The 20,509-nt window shown below is 53.4% G+C and overlaps 1 protein-coding gene across 3 annotated transcripts in view; it reads left to right on the forward strand.

Annotated features, from left to right (window-relative positions):
* Nucleotides 1-20,509, forward strand: part of SLC13A2 (solute carrier family 13 member 2) — a 43,571-nt gene that overhangs the window by 22,859 nt on the left and 203 nt on the right. For 2 of the 3 annotated variants that reach the window (XM_081217936.1, XM_081217935.1), the window contains 11 exons: nt 4,334-4,462; nt 5,240-5,376; nt 5,484-5,698; nt 6,253-6,433; nt 6,535-6,657; nt 8,516-8,734; nt 8,947-9,035; nt 9,323-9,444; nt 10,600-10,761; nt 11,408-11,545; nt 12,038-12,749. In XM_081217936.1, the coding sequence (XP_081074062.1) occupies nt 4,364-4,462; nt 5,240-5,376; nt 5,484-5,698; nt 6,253-6,433; nt 6,535-6,657; nt 8,516-8,734; nt 8,947-9,035; nt 9,323-9,444; nt 10,600-10,761; nt 11,408-11,545; nt 12,038-12,208 (1,656 nt within the window). In that variant the 5' untranslated portion in view covers nt 4,334-4,363 and the 3' untranslated portion in view covers nt 12,209-12,749. Of the gene's footprint in view, nt 1-4,333; nt 4,463-5,239; nt 5,377-5,483; nt 5,699-6,252; nt 6,434-6,534; nt 6,658-8,515; nt 8,735-8,946; nt 9,036-9,322; nt 9,445-10,599; nt 10,762-11,407; nt 11,546-12,037; nt 12,750-13,097; nt 13,219-20,509 lie in introns of those variants that run through there. The other variant, XR_014013884.1, reaches the window with a different exon arrangement.

Consider the following 20,509-nt stretch of genomic DNA (forward strand, 5'->3'; position numbering starts at 1 on the left):
AAGAGGAAGCTAGGAGGTGAATAAGGAAGCCCTTGCAGAAATCTTGGTAACAGATGCAGGGGCTTGGACCAGGCTATTGGCCCAGAGCTGGTGGGAAGTAAAGGGGAGCATTGGAGGTGTTGAACCAGCAGGACTGGAGACCTGGAGCAGAGAGGTTATTTGTCCAGTGAAAGCCTGATGAGCAGGCAGGAGGCCCAGTGCCTGCCCCTCAATAGCAGGGACAGCCTGGGGGGAGAGAGGAATGAGGGTCTGACCACGGTAGTTTCCTGGCACAGCAGGGCCAGGGGCCCAAGTAGGAAGGAAGGATTTATAGACCCAGGCCAGCACCAGCAAAAGAGGGAGGGGCTGGAGACAGGGAGGTGAAAGAAAGTTGACCCCTGTTCTCCAGAGGCCAGGCTGAGAAAGGAGTACATTCTACAGCCAAGGAACAGCTGGGGAACAACTAGCCTGCTGGACTGCAGAAGGAGGACGTACTGACAGAGGTAGAAAGAAGAGCATTAGCCGCCAAGAGAAAATTCTTCCCTCCTGGTATCTGAGCTCCAGGAGGGGCTGCCTCAGACAGGGTGCAGGCTGTGCCCTCTGCCAATGGCATATGGAGTAGTGCAATGTAGCATGACTGGGGAGTAAGCCAGTTGGGTCCTAGGCCATAGGCCACCAGCTGAGCTTGGCCAGCCCAAGATGCGTTGAGCTGGGCAACAAAGCAGAGAGTATAAGGTGGCCCTGGAGCCCAGGTCTGATTCCCGACTTCCCACTTCTAACACTGGGGATACAGATCGTGGAATCAGAAACATTGTGGGGCCAAGGAGAAAGGATCCCCCAGGTTCTGTTCCCGTTTCTGAGCCATGAATGCCACTGGCTGTCTGGTGAAGACTGTGGGCCCTTCTCAGAATATAGCTTTGAAATGCACGAAATAAAATGTATAGGATGAAAAAAAAAAAAAGGGCTTCCCTGGTGGCGCAGTGGCTGAGAGTCCGCCTGCCGATGCAGGGGACACGGGTTCGTGCCCCGGTCCGGGAAGATCCCACGTGCCGCGGAGCGGCTGGGCCCATGAGGCCATGGCCGCTGAGCCTGCGCGTCCGGAGCCTGTGTTCCGCAACGGGAGAGTCCGCAACGGGAGATTCCACAACGGTGAGAGGCCCACGTACTGCAAAAAAACAAAACAAACAAACAAAAATGTATAGGATGACAAAGGAAACCAACCATTTTGAAATACAGTTATAAAAATATGAAAAAATTAATTGCAATTCAGAAATACAGATGCTTCCTTATTAAAGCATTAAATAAGATCTAGTGTTGGTATAATAACTACCATAAATTTCAAAAGAGTGATGGATGTAAACAATATTTTGAGATATATTTTGAGTCCATTGCAACCACTAATCTGTGCAGGTACCTAACAGTTGACAGCCACAATCAAATATCTGTGACAAAATCGCCCACAGCACCGTTAACAGCTCTATGGTTTTGGGAATTCCCTGGTGGTCCAGTGATTAGGACTCGGCGCGCTTTCACTGCTGTGGGCCCGGGTTCGATTCCTGCTCGGGGAACTAAGATCCCGCAAGCTGCACGGCAAGGCACCCCCCTCCCCCGCCCCACCTCCCCCACAAAACAACAGCTCTGTGGTTTTGTTGCCTCTGTTCATAACCTTAGTTAGATGTTAGCTAAAAGATGAAATTGTTTTCCCATCCAACTTCACGAATCCTTGGCATTCCACGCCCCATTTAAGAGCCCCATGAACCAGGAAGAGCAGGTCAGCGAGTTACAGACCAACTAACTCTACAGTTGGACCGACTACCCAGGAGGGTGGGATGGGGACATGGGGCCAGAGCCACCAGGGCCAGAGCAAGCTTCTGAATGGAACTTTGAAAGTGGTTTTGGGTTTTGATCCAGAGACAGACGGACAGACACGGAGAGGGACACAAGGAAGTTGTAAACGAGTAGAAGAGCCATAGATTCAACACACTGGTGCTCACAGCTCTCTTGGGAGGATGGAGATGGGGACCCGGAAGTGAAGGAACTTGCCCAGAGCCGGGCAACAGGAAGTGGCAGGCCCCAGCGCAGACAGTTCCATTTGGATCCACAGCCCTAACTCACCCCCGTACACCCTGCTGGTCACAGCGCACCTGAGGCTGGGGGACACCCTCCAGTAGCAAGGGAGCAAGCTCAGTGTAGAAGGCAAAAAAGCTGGGGCTCAAGAACCAGATGGCCTGGATTCTTCACTGATTTGTGTGACTTTGAGACATTTACTTAATTTATTTGCACCTTCGTTTCTTCATCCATGAAATCGGAACAAGAGTCATTACCTCACAGAGCAACTAAACGTGATTAAAAACCACCTGAAGTGCATGGAGTACCATGCCTGGCATGGAGTAGTCCTTAACAATGCTTCTGCTGTCATTATTAGCAGAGCTTTCTTCTTGAATCAGCAAAGGCATCTGGCCCAGCCCCCCCTCCTTGTCTCTGGCCAGAGAATTCTGGGGGGTGAGGGCATGGGGGGCACACCAGGGTCCAGAGGGCTGGCTTGCCCTTAGCCCCACGGGAAGATGGGTAACAGGCTGTGCACACTGCAGGTGAGAAAATGGTTGAAGAAACAGCAGCTTCAGCAGAATCTACTGCCTGCTGGGGGAGGAGGAGGGGTGGCTCTCTGCTCAAGGATCAAGGTGGCCCCACCCCTTGTGCCAATGAGTCCATGTCCAGGGTGAGAAAGGTGGTGGAAGTTTCATGGAAAGAAAGTGAGCCTGGCATCAGACAGACTTGGCTGGGCAGGCTGGGTGCCACACCACCGCCCCCCCCAGGATGCCACTGAGGTAGACTACTCGGGGGGTGCTCTTAGAATTATGCAATCCTGCACACCTTGCCTGGGTTCCAACCTGGCTCTGCCACTCCCTAGTTCTGTGACCTTGAGCAAGCCACATACCTTCTGGAGGTCATCTATAACATAAGACCACCACACTCATCCATGGCTGTAACTACAAACATGAAAACACCCAGCTCCTAAGAGTTCCTCAGTAAACAGCAGCTTCCTCTCCCCAAGACCTTCCTTCAAGCTTCAGGGTACTGAAGGCATGAGGTATAAGGGGTGAGCCCAGCCTATAGCAGGTGGAGAAAGCAAGAGGGGCAGGGCAGTTGAGACAGGTAAGAGAGGAGGAGCCCCCAGCCCATAGTCCCAGCAGGCAGCCTCTTCCTTTGGCAAACAAAGAGTGGGCAGGTGTCCCGAGGAGGGTTGGATGCCAGGCACCCCCTTCCCTGGAGGCTTCCTTCTGGCTAATGATTCCCCTGTCCTCCCTCCCCAGGCCTGCGGAGAGGCTCTGTCAAGGAGGGTGGGCCCCTGACATCTGGGGTTGTCTGACTTCATTCCTGCTCCAGGTCCCCTCCCAGGCCTGAGGTCAGGCCTTTCTAGCTTTGGGAGCCTCATGAGGGAAAGGGAGGTCTCTGGTACCCCAAGACTCACAAGACTATGACTCAGGGTTTACTTCACAATTCCCCGCACAATGCGGGGATAGGGGAGTTACGTGAAACAGTGGTCATGCCAGGATTACTAGGAAGGAGACCCCACTATTCCTAAAACTTTTCAGTGGTTTATTCATTCAGAAAAGATTTGCGCTGAAGCCTCCTGGGTCCTGAGCTCCAAGGATCCAGATACAAAATTGACTCTGTCTTCATGGAACTCACCTCCTAGCAGAAGGAACAAATGCTACTTAAATCGTCACACAAATAAATATATTCTTACAGGTTCTTGATAAAGCAGGGAAGGCCAGGGTGCCAGGCAGGGACCCACATTTCCCAAGCCCCAGTTTCATCTAGATGAGCCCCCATCTCATGTAAGGATCCTCACCTGAGCCCCCTGCAGTCCCCAGGGGGACTGGATTGTAATCCAGTGGCTGGATTATAATGTCTAGGCTCCCCAAGGTTAAAGACAAGGTGGTGAGTGCTTTGCTTTGTTTTCTATTTCTTTTTTTTTTTTTTTTGCGGTATGCGGGCCTCTCACTGTTGTGGCCGCTCCCATTGCGGAGCACAGGCTCCAGACGCACAGGCTCAGCAGCCATGGCTCACGGGCCCAGCCGCTCTGCGGCATGTGGGATCTTCCCGGACCGGGGCACGAACCCGTGTCCCCTGCATCGGCAGGCGGACTCTCAACCACTGCGCCACCAGGGAAGCCCCTATTTTCATTTTTAAATGGGACCTTGGGCTCAGGAATCAAGGACTGTGAGTTTCACAGGCTCTCCCCACACTGTTACAAACGGCCTGTTTTCTCTGGGGACAGGAGGTGACGTGACTCTGGGACACAGGCCTGCCCTCACCAACAGCTTTGCTGTTCCCCTCCCGCCTGCAGGAAGCCTACTGTGGCTACACCATCATCCTCATGGCGCTCCTCTGGTGCACCGAGGCTCTGCCCCTGGCTATCACCGCCTTCCTCCCCACCGTCATGTTCCCCATGATGGGCATAATGGGTGCCTCCGTGGTAAGCCTCCCCACCCACAGGAGGACGTGCTCCCAGGGATGGAGGGGGGTCTGCCCTAGGATGCTGATGATGGAGGAAGCCTCATCACACACAGGGCACGTGGAAGAGGGGCCCCTGCCTCTGCTTGGCAGGTTGGGGAGCACTGAGGGAGGGGTCAACTAGAAGACCGGGGGGAAGGCATTCTAGAAATGCCAGGTGCATGGTTGGTGTCAAGAGTTAATTCAAAGTGGGAGCAATTAGGCCTAGATGAGGGAAGGAAAAGGGGGCCTTGAGAGCCAGCTAAAGAGTTTGTATCCTTCTAGGTCAGTGGCTCTGAAACTTGACCATGCATCAGGATCACCTGCAGAACTATTTAAACACATTGCTGGCTCTACCCCAGAGTTTCTGACTCAGGAGATCTGGAGCAGGGTCTAAGCATTTCATTTCTAGCAAGTTCCAGGTTGTTGATGATGCTGGCCCAGGGGCCACACTGAGAACTGCTGCGTTAGTTTCTAGAAAGAGCATTAAATGCTTTATCTCCCAGACAATGGCTTTGCACCAGGAGTGGATTCAGGTTAGATGATGTCTCGGTCATTCCTGAGGGGAGAAAGAATGAGTTTGGCAGGAAGAGAGGAAACTGGTTAATATTAAATGGCAGATGATCCAAAGACCATTTCCATTTGGGTCCAAGAGCCCAGGGGACCAACCTCCGTTTGCGGGAATATCAGTGTCGGCACCCTGTAAGCCCAGAGGCACGGGGTGACCCCTTCCTCCTTCTCAACTGTCCCCACCTGCCAGGTCAGCACTGAGTACCTTAAGGACACCAACATCCTATTCATCGGGGGGATGCTAGTGGCCCTCGCCGTGGAGCACTGGAATCTGCACAAACGCATTGCCCTCCGCGTGCTCCTCATCATCGGGGTGCGGCCCTCCTTGTGAGTTCCCACAAACCAAGTCCGGAGGACCTGGGGTGGCAGTGTTCTGGGCATCCAGTCCTTGAAGGGATGCTGGAACACCACTGTGTCTGTCTGTCCATCGCTAGGCTGATCCTGGGCTTCATGGTGGTTACGGCCTTCTTGTCCATGTGGATCAGCAACACAGCCACCACTGCCATGATGGTGCCCATCGCCCATGCCGTTCTGGATCAGCTGCACAAGACGCCCATGGGCAAGGATGTTGAGGAGGGCAGGAACAACCCCGCCTTTGAACTCCAGGAACCAAGTCCCCAGAAGGAAGAGACCAAGCTTGATGAGAAAGGTGACGCCAGGCCCTGCCCCAAACCCTCGGTTCTTGAGGAGGGTCTGAGGCGATGCCCATGATAGGAGTAGTCATCCTGGCATGTTTAGGGAGAGAAGAGGGAAGCAAGAAGTTCAGTGACCAACGTGTCCTGGTTTGCCTGGGATTTTCCTGGTTTTGAAATGAAAAGTCCCACGGGCCAGGAATTCCCTCAGTCCTGGGCAAACCAAGATGCTAGGTCACCCTGGCAAGCTGAGAGCGGAAGCCTGGGTGGGCTGTCAGGGGTCCAGGCTCCACTCTTCCTGTGTGGTTTGGACAGTCTTCTTCCCTTCTCTGTGCCTCAGTTTCCCTCTCTCAAAAGAGGGGTTGGGTCAGGTGGTGTCTGGGGGGATCACTCCGGCCTGAGACTCCAGGGAGTGCTGGCCCTTGCAGACCTGGAAGCAGCCTCTGCCCTCCCCCCAGCCTGGATCTAGGCTGCTCAGTGACAAGGTGCCCCAGAGGCCCTGGAGCCCCCACCATGCTCCCCAGAACTGACCCTGCGCCCATCCCCAACCTGAGCTCTCCCTTGTTCCCAGACAACAAGCAGGATGGCCCTGCCCCACCTGTTCCTTCGGACCCCAGGGCACAGCAGAACGAGGAGCAGCTCCGCTTCACCCGGGGCATGAGCCTGTGTGTGTGCTACTCGGCCAGCATCGGGGGCATCGCCACCCTGACTGGCACCACAACAAACCTGGTGCTGCAAGGCCAGGTCAACTCGTGAGTGACTGAGTGGGAGGGGGTCTGTATTCTGACTGGGGGGCAAATGGAGCAGGCTGGTCACCGGGCAATGTCACACAGCAGCCTGAATCCCTCTTCAGGCTCTTCCCCCAAAATGGCAACGTGGTGAACTTCGCCTCCTGGTTTGGCTTCGCCTTCCCCACCATGGTCATCTTGCTGCTGCTTTCCTGGGTGTGGCTGCAGTTCCTCTTCTTAGGCTTCAAGTAAGTGGTGGCGTGGGTAAGAGCTGCCCAGGTGCCTGCCCTTACCCTCTAGGAGCTTCCAGTTGGGTACCCAGGTAGCCCTGCAGAAAAGGGCATAATCACCATCCCGGTGAGAAGGCCTCTCCCTCCCAAGGCCCTTCTGTGCACTTGGCCCCCCCAGTTTGAGGGAATTACTGTTTGGAGAGTATTAGCCCATCTATCAGATGAGCAAACTGAGGTTCAAGACATGGTACACAACTAGATGTGTCAGTGCTGGGATTGAAAACCAGATCTCCTGATGCCCAGGCCAGGTCCCATTCCATAACAATCCCCAGTCCTTTGGCAGGTGCTTAAGAAGCACACGCTGTGAGCATGGTCGGTTACAAAAGTCCTTGTTGTGCTCCTACTGTGTGCCTGGCCCTCTGCTAGGCACTGAGAACACTAGAAGCATTAGACAGTCCCTGTCCTTGGAGCTCACCATCTAATGGGTTAGGTGGGAGCAGTGACAGAGGGAAGCCCAGGTGCTGTGGGAGCACAGCCCAGGATAGTGAAGATTCTAGAAGTTCCCTGGCAGAGATGATGCCTGAACTGAATCTTGTAGAGTTAGAAGTCAGCCAGGTAGAGAACGAGGTAAAGTCATTCCAGGAGCAGGAAGAGCTTGTACAAAGGTACAGAGGCAAGGAGGCAAGAAAGAGCATGCTGGGTTTGGGGGAACTCTAGTTCTGTGTGGCTGAAACACAAAGAGGAAAAAAGAGTGTCAGCATATGAAGCTGGAGAAGTAGTTAGGGGAAGATTATGGGGAATCTCATGTGCCACATCAAGAGTATGGACCTTGTTCCTGAGGCCAAGAGTAGTAAAGAGGTTCTATTCCTACTTCCAGCCCTTGATTACTAGTAGTCACTAGGGCTCTGAGTTGAAAATCATGTGAGACCCTGCTGGAGCTCAGTTGGAATCAAGTCTGGGATTGATTAGTGATGTCTGCTATAGTACAGGCTAAGAGTGGTGGTATGACTGTTATTGTGGTATAAGTTGTTATTTGTCCATCCTGCCCAGGCAGTGGGGAGCCATTGAGAGTTTTTAAGCATTGTTGCTGTAAAATTGCTTGAGCAGGGGCAAGGAGGCTGGATTGAGGTTGGAGATGGTACAAAGCAAAGTGTTAGTCAAAGAGACCAGCACAGTGCTAAGCAACATAAAGGACTCAAAGATGTGTGAAGCATGGTTTTTCCCTTGAGGAACTCACAAGTCCAGCAGGGGAGTTGAGATTTGCCCAAGTGAAAAGTTAAAAGTCAAAGTGAGTTAAGCACATGGAAGTGGGCTGCAGACTCCTGTGCCTCAGAGGACAGTGTGGGTGGGGCCCAGGCTGGCAGAGGATGCCCAGAAGCAGTAAGAGAGGGAAGGGAGGATTTCCTGAAAGGCTATTGGAGGCGGGGAGTGATGAGTCAGGGCCAGAAGGAGGCCTGGGGTCTAGGCCTCTAGGGCCTCCTCACTCTGGGCGAGGGAGGGCTCAGCACAAGAGAATTCCTGGAAGGACAGAGGGGTCAATGGGGCACATGGAGCAGGGACAAGCACAGGGAAGCCCAATCCCCCATCCTCAGCCTCCCCTCTGCTAAATAAGAGGCACGACATCCCAGAGTATTCCGCTCTGCTTCCAGAACCTTGGGAACCTTTACAACTCATGGGAGTTCCCTGGCAGTCCAGTGGTTGGGACTCAGCACTTTCGCTGCTGTGGCCCTTGGTTCACTCCCTGGCCTGGGAACTAAGATCCCACAAGCCGTGTGGCACGGCCAAAACAACAACAACAAGACCACAGGCACTCACAGCCCCTTGCTCCCCTGCCTGGCGTGGCGCCCTTACGAGCTGTCCCCACCCCTACCTGCAGCTTCCGGAAGAACTGTGGCTTGGGGGACCAGATGAGGGAACAAGAGCGAGCAGCCTTCGAAGTCATCCGGAGAGAGCACAAGCTGCTGGGCCCCATGACCTTTGCAGAAAAGGCTGTCACCATCCTCTTTGTCTTATTGGTGGTGCTCTGGTTCACTCGGGAGCCAGGCTTTTTCACCGGCTGGGGTAACCTGGCTTTTTTCGATGAGGATGGGAAAAGGTGAGCACTGCGGGGAGGAGGAATACTTCCAGGAGGAGGGAAGGGAGCAGGGCCCCCAACGCAGAACAGGAGGTAACGCCGGGTTGAGGTGGGGGGAGCTTGCCAGGAGGGGTTGGCACATCTGTGGGAGAGGCTCCTCTCCAGCGCCCCTCCATCCTGTGACCCTGAGCAGCCCTAAGCCGCTAAGCCTGCCCTCCCTGCCCCGCCCGCAGCATGCCATCCGATGGGACAGTAGCCATCTTAATCGCTGTAATTTTGTTCATCGTGCCCTCCAAGATCCCAGGGCTGACTCAGGAACCAGGTAAGCACCTGGTCTGGGGCAGGGAAGGGCCTCTGGGCAGACCCCGCCTTCTGGCATGCGACGTCCCTTCGACCACACTCGGCAGGGGTAGACCCAGCCCCGAGAAGCTGGGGTGATTTGCCAAGGGCACAGGGACTCAGGGACAAAGTCGTGATGTTGCAGAACTGAGGGTCCCTCTCTTACATGCATTAAGCTCTGATAGGGACCCACCCATACAGAGGGGGGAAGGGAAGGGAAGGAAAGCCTGTTGGCTCTAGGTGACCCATCCTCTTCCGCTTGGGGAGTAGGAAAACCAGGGAAGCTGAAGGCCCCTCCTGCCCTCCTCAACTGGAAAGTAGTTCAAGAGAAGATGCCTTGGAATATCGTGCTCCTTCTGGGCGGTGGCTTTGCCCTGGCCAAGGGCAGTGAGGTGACAGGCCCCACCCCCTCCCCAACCCACCTAAGGGAGACCCTGTGACAGGGAAAGAGGGGCCCTGCTTCTCTCCCACACAGGGGAGCCCTGACCCCCCACTTAGGAGCCTCCTGGTGGGCAGAGCCTTTGCAGCAGCTGGAGAAACAGGTTAGAGCCGTAAGAGAGGGGGGAGGAAACACAAGCCATAGGGACTTCTCCCTAGTCGGGTTCTCAAAGCCAGAGAGAAGGCGGGCTTCTCTGGTGAGCAGGGACTGTACTCGGTGATCACCCAGTCCATCCCCTCACCGCCTGCCAGACAGAGAATGCCAAAGCTTTAGCACCAGGGAGTAGTTGGCTGGCATTGGGTTGACGCAGTTTGCTGGCTGAGGCCACCAGGGGGCACCACGATCATACCCAGCCAGGCTCTGGGGACCTGCTCATCATTCCCCATAGCCTCCATCCAAGACAGAAATCCCTGAACCTGCACCCCCAGGCCTCCGTGTTCTGGCTAAGCTCATTCACTGCATGGACAGGAGCTTTCCTGGGTCAGGGATTGGTTAGTTCATCCATCAAGCGCTCACTGACTGTGCCAAGCGCTGTGCTGGGTGCTGGGTGCTAAGTGGGCAACATTGTATATAATAAAGTCCCAGCTCCCTGGGGCTCACAGTCTGGCATTATAGGTGTGGACAAGGCAAGACCTTGGAGCTCTTCTGACCCTGTGAACCGTCCCCGTCCCCCTGTTGGCCTCTTCCCAGCCTGTACCAGGGCCCTTCCCCTTCTCCCTCCTTGCTGGGAGCAAGGTCCCCCCTGTCCCAACCTACTAGGCTGGAGAGGGCAGGCAGAGGGCTAAGGTTGGCCAGGAACCTCCTGAAGAGAGGCCAGGAGAGCAGGAGTAAATGGGGTCAAAGGTCTTTACTCTCGCCAAGCCCCAGGTTTCCCAAGAAAGCCCCTTCGCTTCCCATCTGACCCTTCTGCCCACAGCCAGCTGTCCTTCAGGAGCAGTAGAGGGGCCCCTAGGTTTCAGCTGGGTCTCATCTTCCCTCCCAAGCTGCCCTTGTCTCTGAAGATTCTAGAGAGGCGCAGGCAAGAGCAGGACCCTCCCAGAGCCTCAGCAGGGGACTCTGGGGCCCCAGGCAGCCCAGCCTCCCACACACCACCCTCCTCTGCCTACAGGAATCGGGCCTGTCAAAGTGGCTGGGGGACAAGCTGACCCCGCTGGAGAGTGTGCCGCCTCCCGCCATTGCCTTCATCCTCTGCCTCCTGATCGCCACCTTCACTGAGTGCACCAGCAACGTGGCCACCACCACCATCTTCCTGCCCATCTTGGCTTCCATGGTGAGCTGGCCCTGCAGACACACCTCCTCCAGGCAGCCCTTCTGCCCAGACTGCCTGCAGAAGTGTGGGGCCCTACCTGCAGGTCAGAATGACCTGTCTGCACCTCCTCTCATTTCTGGGAAAAGACCCCTGAGCTTCCACCCTTCCCCAGGCTCTTCAGTAACTTTGGGCCCCAAGGCCATCTGCCCCCTGACTCACTCCATCCCTGATGACATCACCCCTGGAATACCCTGATGGGGCTCACTGGTGGCCTCGCCCACCTCCCTGGGCCAGCTCCTGTTCTTGTCATTCCCGAGGTGACGGCATGAAATTGCTCCCCGGAGCATCCCCAGCCCCTTCTCCAGGCGCGTTCCCGCAGCCTTTGATGATGACACCCACAAGCCCCTTTGAGATCCGTTTTATGGGTCCCGCCCCTTCCCACGCCCCACAGGGCAGGGCTGCACACTTATCCCCTCCAGAGAGGTCAAGGGGCCCTTTCCAGGTCACCAGGTGCCTTCTGGCAGAAGTGGTGGGTTCATGGCCAGCGTGTATATTGGGGTGGGGATGGGGGTTGTCCCTCAGAGAGGGAAGCAGGAGAATGGGGGCCACGCCTTCCCCTCTGGGACGGGGACTGCGATCAGCTCGGCCCCACTGTCTGCTCCTCCAGTCTCAGGCCATCTGCATCCACCCTCTCTACGTCATGCTCCCCTGCACGCTTTCCAGCTCCCTGGCCTTCATGCTGCCTGTGGCCACCCCGCCCAACGCCATCGCCTTCTCATTCGGAGGCCTCAAAGTGACAGACATGGTGAGTGGCAGGGGTCTCCAATGCCTCAGCACTCCCTGCTCCGTCTTTCCATCTTGGTGAACCACAAAGTAGCTTAAAGCCGCTGAGATTCTCAGAGTTTAGAGTGGACCCTGTTGGGGTGGGTGGCAGGAGGGGAGGCTGAAATATGATCCCCAGTTGGAGTATCTTCAGGCCCTGCCAGCCCTAGGCCACTGAGAGGGAGAGGAGGGGTGAGGAATTTAGGGAAGACACCAAGATGCCAGGCACCCGAACCCAGGGATATGGACTCAGAGAGAATGACTCAGGGCTCTGGAAGCTCCCCTTTCCCCTGTTAGCACTGGGATTAAAGCCAGTGGTAGGAGCATCACCTAGTGTTGCAGATTACACCCAAGGGAGGACTTCCCAGGGAGAGGTTTGCTAGTGAGGGAGCTCCTGAGCACCTATGAACACCTAAGGGATGGGTACTGGCCCAGCTCAACACCCACTCACTCAGACTGGCTCTCCTCACCCCAGGCCCGAGCAGGATTCATGCTCAACATCATCGGGGTCCTGGTCATCACGCTGGCCATCAACACCTGGAGCATCCCCATGTTCGACCTGAACAGATTCCCCTCCTGGGCCCAGTCCAACACCACAGGCTTCTGTGGGGTCAGCCAGGCAAACGTCACAACACCTAGCCCCTAGACCACGGTATAATCTGGCCCAAGCCAGGAAGCCCCACCTCGTTCCTATTCCTCTGATCTGGGAGGGGAAACCCAGGCTCCAAGCCAAACATTGAGAGAAAGGCACATGTATACCTAACCTCATGTGTGTCTTCGAGGAAGATGTATGTGAGCTCAGTCCTACGTGTCTGAGGAAAGCGTGTGTATGTGTATGTGTATGTATGTGTGTGTGTGTGTGTAAAGACAGTGTGTCGTGTGAGGAGGTTCTGCAAGGGGGGTTTGTGTGTGTGATGATCCTAGGTGGTGTATGCTTGACAATGTACACTTGTGAGGTCACAGACACAACAGCGTGCCTGTCTGGCAGTCCAGGTCTTTGTCTCCCCAGCTTGGTGGGTGACCAGACCCTTTTGTCCTCTATTTATTGAAACTCGGGGTTGGAGCTGCCTGGGCAGCAAAGCCTACCAGCAGTTGCCATGGCTACAGTCTCTGGCACCGGCCCAACATACTGAGTTCCCCCCAGCCTCTCAGGTCTGGGGGGAGGTTCAAATATCAGCCCCATTAAAGTCTTTCAGTAGAGTCTGTGGTGGTTTTTCACGGCACTTTCCAGGGCTCCTCCCCAACATGGTTCAGGCCCCAGGTTGGGAAATTCGCTGGGAGGGGACCTGGCATCTGTCCTGTATGGCGGCCCCCTTGGCACCCCTCCCACCCAAGGGGAAGGTAATGGCCAGTGAGCTCTGCCAAGGCCTGTCGGAGTGGACGCAGCCACCCAGGAAAGCAGCACTGACACCACCAGCCCCGGCTGATTGGGAGCTTCCACTCCCTGCATGTCTTTGAGAAAACCAGCCTCCCCGTTCCCAGAGCCCTCCCTGGGCATTTACGTAAAACCCTCTTCCCCTGCCAACTCCTCACAGACCCCTCCACCTGCTGGAAAAACCAGTCCCACCAGACCAGGGGAGGCAGGCTGACCCATGCTAGATGCCCAGAAAGAGGGACCCTCACCCAATACGGCAACCTGCAGCAAGAAGGATACAGGTGAGACTCACAGGAACAGGTTCAAAACTATGGTCTTGGGCTTCCCTGGTGGCGCAGTGGTTGAGAGTCCGCCTGCCGATGCAGGGGACACGGGTTCGTGCCCCAGTCCAGGAAGATCCTACATGCCGTGGAGCGGCTGGGCCCGTGAGCCATGGCCGCTGAGCCTGCGCGTCCGGAGCCTGTGCTCCGCAACGGGAGGGAGGGGCCCCGGCGGTGAGAGGCCTGTGTACCGCAAAAACAAACAAGCAAACAAAAACAAAACTATGGCCTTCAGAGTCCAGGACCAGACTGCACTCTGGATCATTCTGCCTCCCAACCTCCCCTCCCCCACTCCTCTGCCTCTCCGCCTTCATGAATTCCAGAGTTTTCATTTATCTGGCAAGGTAGGGTGGGGGTGGGGAAGGATGTCACCACATCCATCATCCATCCTGGGAGCTCAACATCCCTTCCGGGCTGGAAGTTCATCCAGATGGAAGTTTCCAAGAGTTCCCTTCTGCTGCAGTGGGAGAATAAAAAGAGATCTTTACCATCACTCTCATGCCCAGTAAAACAGGGAAATGAGTTGTGAAGAAAGAAAACCAGAAAGGATTTAATTCTGGATTTCCCCTCTGGGCTGGGCCTGCACTCGGTACTCCCAGAGCTGGGGGTTTGAGGGTTGGGGGGAGGGGGCTGCTGCATGGGGGAGAACATGGCTGTCCCCAGGGCACAGGAGATCCTGACAGGACATGCCAGACACCCAGCAGAATGAGGAGTGTCAGGAGAGGGGCCCTGCCCCCATCCCAGACCCCCAGGCTGGCATTCTTCACTCATGAAGCACAGTCATAAATCACGGCTCCCACCCAGACCCACACTCGGACCCTCCCAAGGCCCCAGGCGACAGCCCCCTCCACTGGGAGTGGGCCAGGCCCAGAGTGGTGGGACCCCACTGGTGGCTTACCCGAAGTGGGTTCCTAAGGGGTAGTCCCAGCCCCATCTGCAAGGAGGACCCTCTGCTGCTACTTTCTTCGGGACCCTGGTTTGGTACCCAGAGTCCAGCCCTGGCTGGGGAAGAGATAGGTGTGCTTCCTAGGGGACACATGGCCCTGCACTGTTCTCAGCTCCCCTTTGGACCTTTCCACTTCCCCTTCAGTCTGGCTCAGAGAGGGCCAGATGTGGACTGAGATCACACAGCAGCCCCAGGGGATGAGGACTGGGCTGGCCCTGCCTTCCTTCTCAGGCGAGGAGGTGGATGAAAACTGGCCTAAGGGTGGAGGGGTCGGCTATGGTGGGTGCCCTGGCAGGGCTCGGGGCAGGCTTCTCCCAGGTGCTTCGAATCCATCCTCCTCAGCAGGCGGGAGGGAATATGGGAGGCAGGCGGCGCCTGTTGTCCTAATCACTGTTATTAGCTGGGCAATAAAGAAGCATGGACCGGGCCTTTGAAGAAAGGGCCGTCAACCCAGGTCAGGTGTGTGCAGGCGGCCTAGCAGCTCAGCGCCTCCTGGACACACACACTCTGGGCTGCAGGTGGATGGGGCTCTGCGGGGATGGGGGTCTATGCCCTCCCTGCCTGGCCACTAACACCCCTTCCCCCCATGGTTTCCAGGAAGGTAGCAAGGGGTTTTGAGTGTCTCCTACGAGCTGAACTTGCGCAGTGCTGGGACTCAAAAACTTCTATGGTAGTGAGCTCCCCGTTGCTAGAGAAGATCAATGAGGCTGGAACAACTTGAGGACAGTCTGCCTGATGCAGCTGTGTCCCTAGTTCCTAGCACAGGGCCTGGTACGGTGACTGTTGTATGAATGAATGAATATATCAGAAGGATGGGAGACTTCTTGCTCCTGGAGGGAAGTCTGCCCTCAAAGCCCTTTTCCAGACTGCTGTGTGTGATGTACTATGTGACCTTGAGCCAATGTCACCTTTTAGGCTCATCAGATAGGCCCAGTTTTCCCCTGCCCCTGTCCCCTAGGGCCCTGGGAATGTCCCTGTTTCCCTCCCCCCTCTTCCTGCTGGCCAGCCCCAGCCCCAGAGAACCATAGCAGTCAGAAGGCCCAGCAAAGAGCTATCAAGACAAGTTTTTTAAGGAGAAACCTGGCATGTGTGCTTGTTAGGGGGATGCAGAAGGTGGGAGTAGGGATATTGATCCCCCTCTCTGGGTTCACCTTGACTTGGGCTTTAGGTCAAGGGAAGCTCTGTGGGTTAGGATCCTCAACCCCAGAGTAGGCCCCTTGGGGGCTCAGGCCATGACTCCCCTGTCTCCCCAAAGTCTCAGAGGGGAGGCTGCTTCATGAAATGGGAGGGGTGAGCTGTGCAGGTGGGTGGTCAGTGCAGCCAGGGGTGCAGGGTGAGGGATGGGGTAGGACTGGGATGGGTGAGGTTTTGGTGGGTGCCAGCCTGGAGAGGGTGCCCCCTGCAGCCTCCACCCAGGCTGGGCCCCATTAGTCACGATTAGCAGAGCCAAGAGGTTTTACTAGGGGGCTTAAAAGGCTGAGCCTCAACCTCAGGGAAGGGAAGCGGGAGAGGAGGGGATGCAGATGGGGGCAGATGGAGCAGCCTGATTGGGAAGATTGTGACAGAGATTCAGAAGAGCTGCTCTTAAAGGTGGGGAGACCCACAGACACCTATACACAGAACCACTGATTCCTGGCTCACACAGAGGACAACACATAGACATGCACAGACACCTGCGTACATAGTTACACACTCACAGGCACTTGTAGCCCTTCAGACACCCAGAGTCATTCATGGACACACACACACAGTCACAGACATTTGTACAAACACTCACTCAGACACTCACATAAACACGGATGCCCATGCACACAGTGTCAGACCTGAGTGTTCCCAGAAGTACAGAGAAGCTCACATACACTGAGACACAGATTCTGGCACAGACAGGCCCAGCATCACGTTATAGCTCCACAGACTTAATGCACACCCATGGAGGCACATGTGAGCATGGTAACAGAAATGTAAACACTTGCACACTCACAGTCTCACACACACACACACACACACACACACCCCGGCATTGCTCCTTCCCATCTCCACAACCATGCCTCCTGCAGCAGGAGAGATTAAGGTGAGACAGGAGAAGCCTGCCCTCCCCACCCAGCAGGACTCTAGCTACAACGCTCACCACTGGTCTCCCCCACCCAGCAGGACTCTAGCTACAACCCTCACCACTGGTCTCCCCCACCAAGCTCTCAGCTTGGAAACTCCCTGGATTTCCCAGAGGGTCAGCCACCCAGAACCAGCTCAGACCTCCCAACCCAACGCCCTTGTCACACACCTTCCACGGCCCTGGCCGGTGCTCCTCTGATCATCTACAGCCAAGGAGCTGCCTCCTCTCCCCCAAGAAGCCCGTCCTGACTAACTCCAGACCTTTCCAGACCTTCCTTGACCTGGGGTCCTTGGGCCTCAGGGCCTCCTGACAGCCATGCTTGGGCCCTGTCCCTCTGCAGATGTTCTTAGGGTCTTCCACGCCAATGGAGTGAGACTGGGAAGGCCTGGGAAGTGGCAGGCTCAGTCTTGGGAACTCACTTTTGGAAGACAAGCTCAGCTCACGTGAACACAAGTAGACAGGGAATTCCCTGGCTGTCCAGTGGTTAGGATTCTGCGCTTCCACTGTCATGGGCCCGGGTTTGATCCCTGGTCAGGGAACTAAGATCTCACATGCCGTGCAGTGTGGCCAAAAATAAATAAATGAATAAATTTTTTTTAATTAAAAAAAAGCTCACATTCTCTTAAAACATACACACACACACACACACACACACACACACACAAGTAGACAGAAGATAGCCAGTCCTGACATGGGGTGCTAGGAGGGAGCCCCCCCTTCCATCATCCTGGGACTCCCAAGAGTGGAAACATACTCTTCCTTCTCCCTGGGGACACCAGACTGCCTCATGGCAGACAGTGGCCAGAGAGATTTCCCTCCCTCCCTAGTCAGGGCTGCTACTGGTTCAGAGCAGCCCAGCCCTAGGCAGAGCTCAGCAACAGACAGTGAACCGGTTCTGACCGCCAGTCTCCAGAGAGACAAATCTTCCCCTGGTCCCAGTCTGTTTAAACACCGAGCTACAGCCCGTCCAGGCCAGAGCCCAGCTCAGCTACATCGGCAGGTCCTGAAATTAGGGTGCTGGAGTGTGTGGGACCAAACCTCCAGATGGAAGCAGCTTCCAAAGGGAGCAGAACTGACCTTGCAATGGCTAGAATGGAGGGTAGACACCAGGACAGACTTTCTGGGTCTAGGAGAGAATTCTGAGGGGCTGGAGAGGATGAGAAAAGGAGAGGACGGTCCTGTCTGGAGGCCGAGAATGAGAAGAATGGCCTCACAAATCCTCTTTCAGTCTCAATTCCCAAGGCTCCTGCTTCTACTCCCAAACTGCATGCAATGAGGAAGTAGTATTTCCCAAAGGAAAGAGGGAGTCAGAGCCCGCACCCATTCCTGGGGCAGAGGTGGGATCCTGTCTCAGGAGGGAAAGAAGTTCATCTCAGCCATCAGAGTCTCACTGTAGGAACGTGAAAATCACAGTCTCTCCTGCCAAACCATCAGAGTCTCCCTGGGACTTCTGGCCCCTAAATTCATTTGCCTTTCCTTGATTTTTAATGAAGTTGAAAACTTTACATTTGTTTATTGGCCATTTGTATTTTATCTGTGAATTGCTTATTCGTGTACTTTGTCCATTTTTCTGTGACTGTCTTTCTTCTTATTTACTTAGAGGAGCTCTTTATATATTATGAATATTAACCCTTTGTCTGTTACATATATTGCAAAACTTTATTCCAGGCTGTTTTTTGTCTTTCAACTACGTTTATGGTACATTTTGCCCTAATGAAATATTTAGTTATTTATGTAATCAACAAACATTTCTTTATCTTTTCTGCACTTGATGTCATGCTTTAAAAATGAATTTTCCATTCCATAATTATAAAAATGTTTCCTATAGTTTTCTATTTATTTGTGTGGTTTTCCTTTTACATTAGAACTTTAATCCATCTGGATTTTTTTTTAATTTATTTTTAACATCTTTATTGGAGTATAATTGCTTTACAATGGTGTGTTAGTTTCTGCTTTGGATTTTTTAATGTATAGCATGAAGTAAGATTTAACTTTATTTCTTTCAGATGGAAAACTCACTATCCCAAGCTCACTTATTGAATTTTTATACTTTACTACTCATTTAAAATATGTTATATCATATACCAAATTCTGACAAATACCTAAGTTTATTCTGGACTCTATTATCTTCCATTAATTTATTTGTTAATTTGCACCAAGATCACACTGTTTTAATTGAAGAAGCATTATTGAACATTTTGAAATCTAGCAAGGCAAGTTCCCTCTATTAGCCTTCTTTTTCAAAAACTTCTAAGCTATTATCATGTATTTACTCTCCCCTAAACTATATATATATATACATATATATGCACTTTTTTTTTTCTTTTTGGCCACACCACACTGCATGTGGGATCTTAGTTCCCCAACCAGGGATCCAACCCACGTCCCCTGCAGTGGAAGCATGGAGTCTTAACCACTGGACTGCCAGGGAAGTCCCACTCTTCCCTAAATTTTAAAAAGTAATTCCCTGGCAGTCCAGTGGTTAGGACTCAGAGCTCTCACTGCCCTGGCCCAGGTTTGATCCCTGGTCACGGAACTAAGATCTTGCAAGTCACACAGCATTGCCAAAAAAAAAATCAACTTGTCAAGTTCAGGGAGAGGGGAATTAGACTTTTGATTTAAATTACATTTAGTTTAGGAGCTTCCCTGGTGGCGCAGTGGTTAAGAATCCACCCTGCCAATGCAGGGGACACGGGTTTGATCCCTGGTCTGGGAAGATCCCACATGCCGTGGAGCACCTAAGCCCGTGCACCACAACTACTGAGCCTGAGCTCTAGAGCCCACGTGCCACAACTACTGAAGCCCGCGTGCCTAGAGCCTGTGCTCTGCAACAAGAGAAGCCACCACAATGAGAAGCCCATGCACCACAACGAGTAGCCCCTGCTCGCAGCAACTACAGAAAGCCCGCGCGCAGCAACGAAGACCCAACACAGCCAAAAATAAATTAATTAATTTAAAAAAAATAAATTACACTTAGTTTATAGATTATTTAGAGCAGAATGGACATCTTTACAATATTATATTGAGCTTTCCAATTCAGGAACATGATACGCCTTTATATTTATTCAGAGTTTATTATATGTCTATCAGTAAAGTTCTATTGTTTTCTTCATGTAGAATTTATGTACTTTTTATTAAGCTTAGTCCTGGGTATTTTGTAATGTTGTTGCTATTGTGAACTGGATCTTTTGACTCCTTATACTTTCTTTTTTTTTATTAATTTATGCATTTTTGGTTGCATTGGGTCTTCATTGCTGCATGCGGGCTTTCTCTAGTTGCGACGAGCAGGGCCTGTTCTTTGTTGTGGTGCGTGGGCTTCTCATTGTGGTGGCGTCTCTTGTTGTGGAGCATGGGCTCTAGGCGCACAGGCTTCAGTAGTTGTGGCTTGCAGGCTCTAGAGCGCAGGCTCAGTAGTTGTGGTGCACGGGCTTAGGTGCTCCGCGGCATGTAGGATCTTCCCGGACCAGGGCTCAAACCCGTGTCCCCTGCATTGGCAGGCAGATTCTTAACCACTGCGCCACCAGGGAAGTCCCTCCTTATACTTTCCAATTGGTTGTTTTAGTTGTATAGAAATGGTTTTGATTTTTCTATACTTAACATATATTCTGCTACCTTGCTAAATTCTCTCACTAGTTCTAATAGTTTTACAGTTGATTATCTTGGATTTCCTAAGTAAACAATCACACCATTTGTAATTCTTGAAGAGTTTGCCTCTTTCCTTTTTATACTATGTCTCATTTCTTTTTCTTATCTTATCGCACTGGTTAGGACCTTCAGAATAATGTTGATTTGATAGCAATGATAGCAGCCTCCAATTTACAACTTTATTGGTTCTCTGTTGGCCAGAGTATCCATAATGAAATAGCTGTGAGTCTAGAAAACGATTAGCCCTGTATACATCAGATAGGAGCAATTAGCAAACACACTAGAAGGTCCTGATAGCTGCCCTTTCACTGTGAAACTCCCCTGGTTATCAGGCTAAGGGAGCAGGGCTTTTATTGCTAATATGAGTCCTAGAGAAAGGTGGATTAAGTCAGGTCTGTTCTAGCCCCAGAACACAACTCCTATACCCAAGCAGGCAAGCCAGCACATCCTCATTTCCCACCCAGCACCACTGGGCTTGATAAATAGAAAGGGGGCACATGTCTGTTGAACATCTACTATATACCAGGGGTAGTGTTGAGAACTTTAAA

This window comes from Mesoplodon bidens (genome assembly GCF_964165515.1).
Source record: "Mesoplodon bidens genome assembly, chromosome: 19".
In the NCBI taxonomy this organism is placed as follows: domain Eukaryota; kingdom Metazoa; phylum Chordata; class Mammalia; order Artiodactyla; family Ziphiidae; genus Mesoplodon; species Mesoplodon bidens.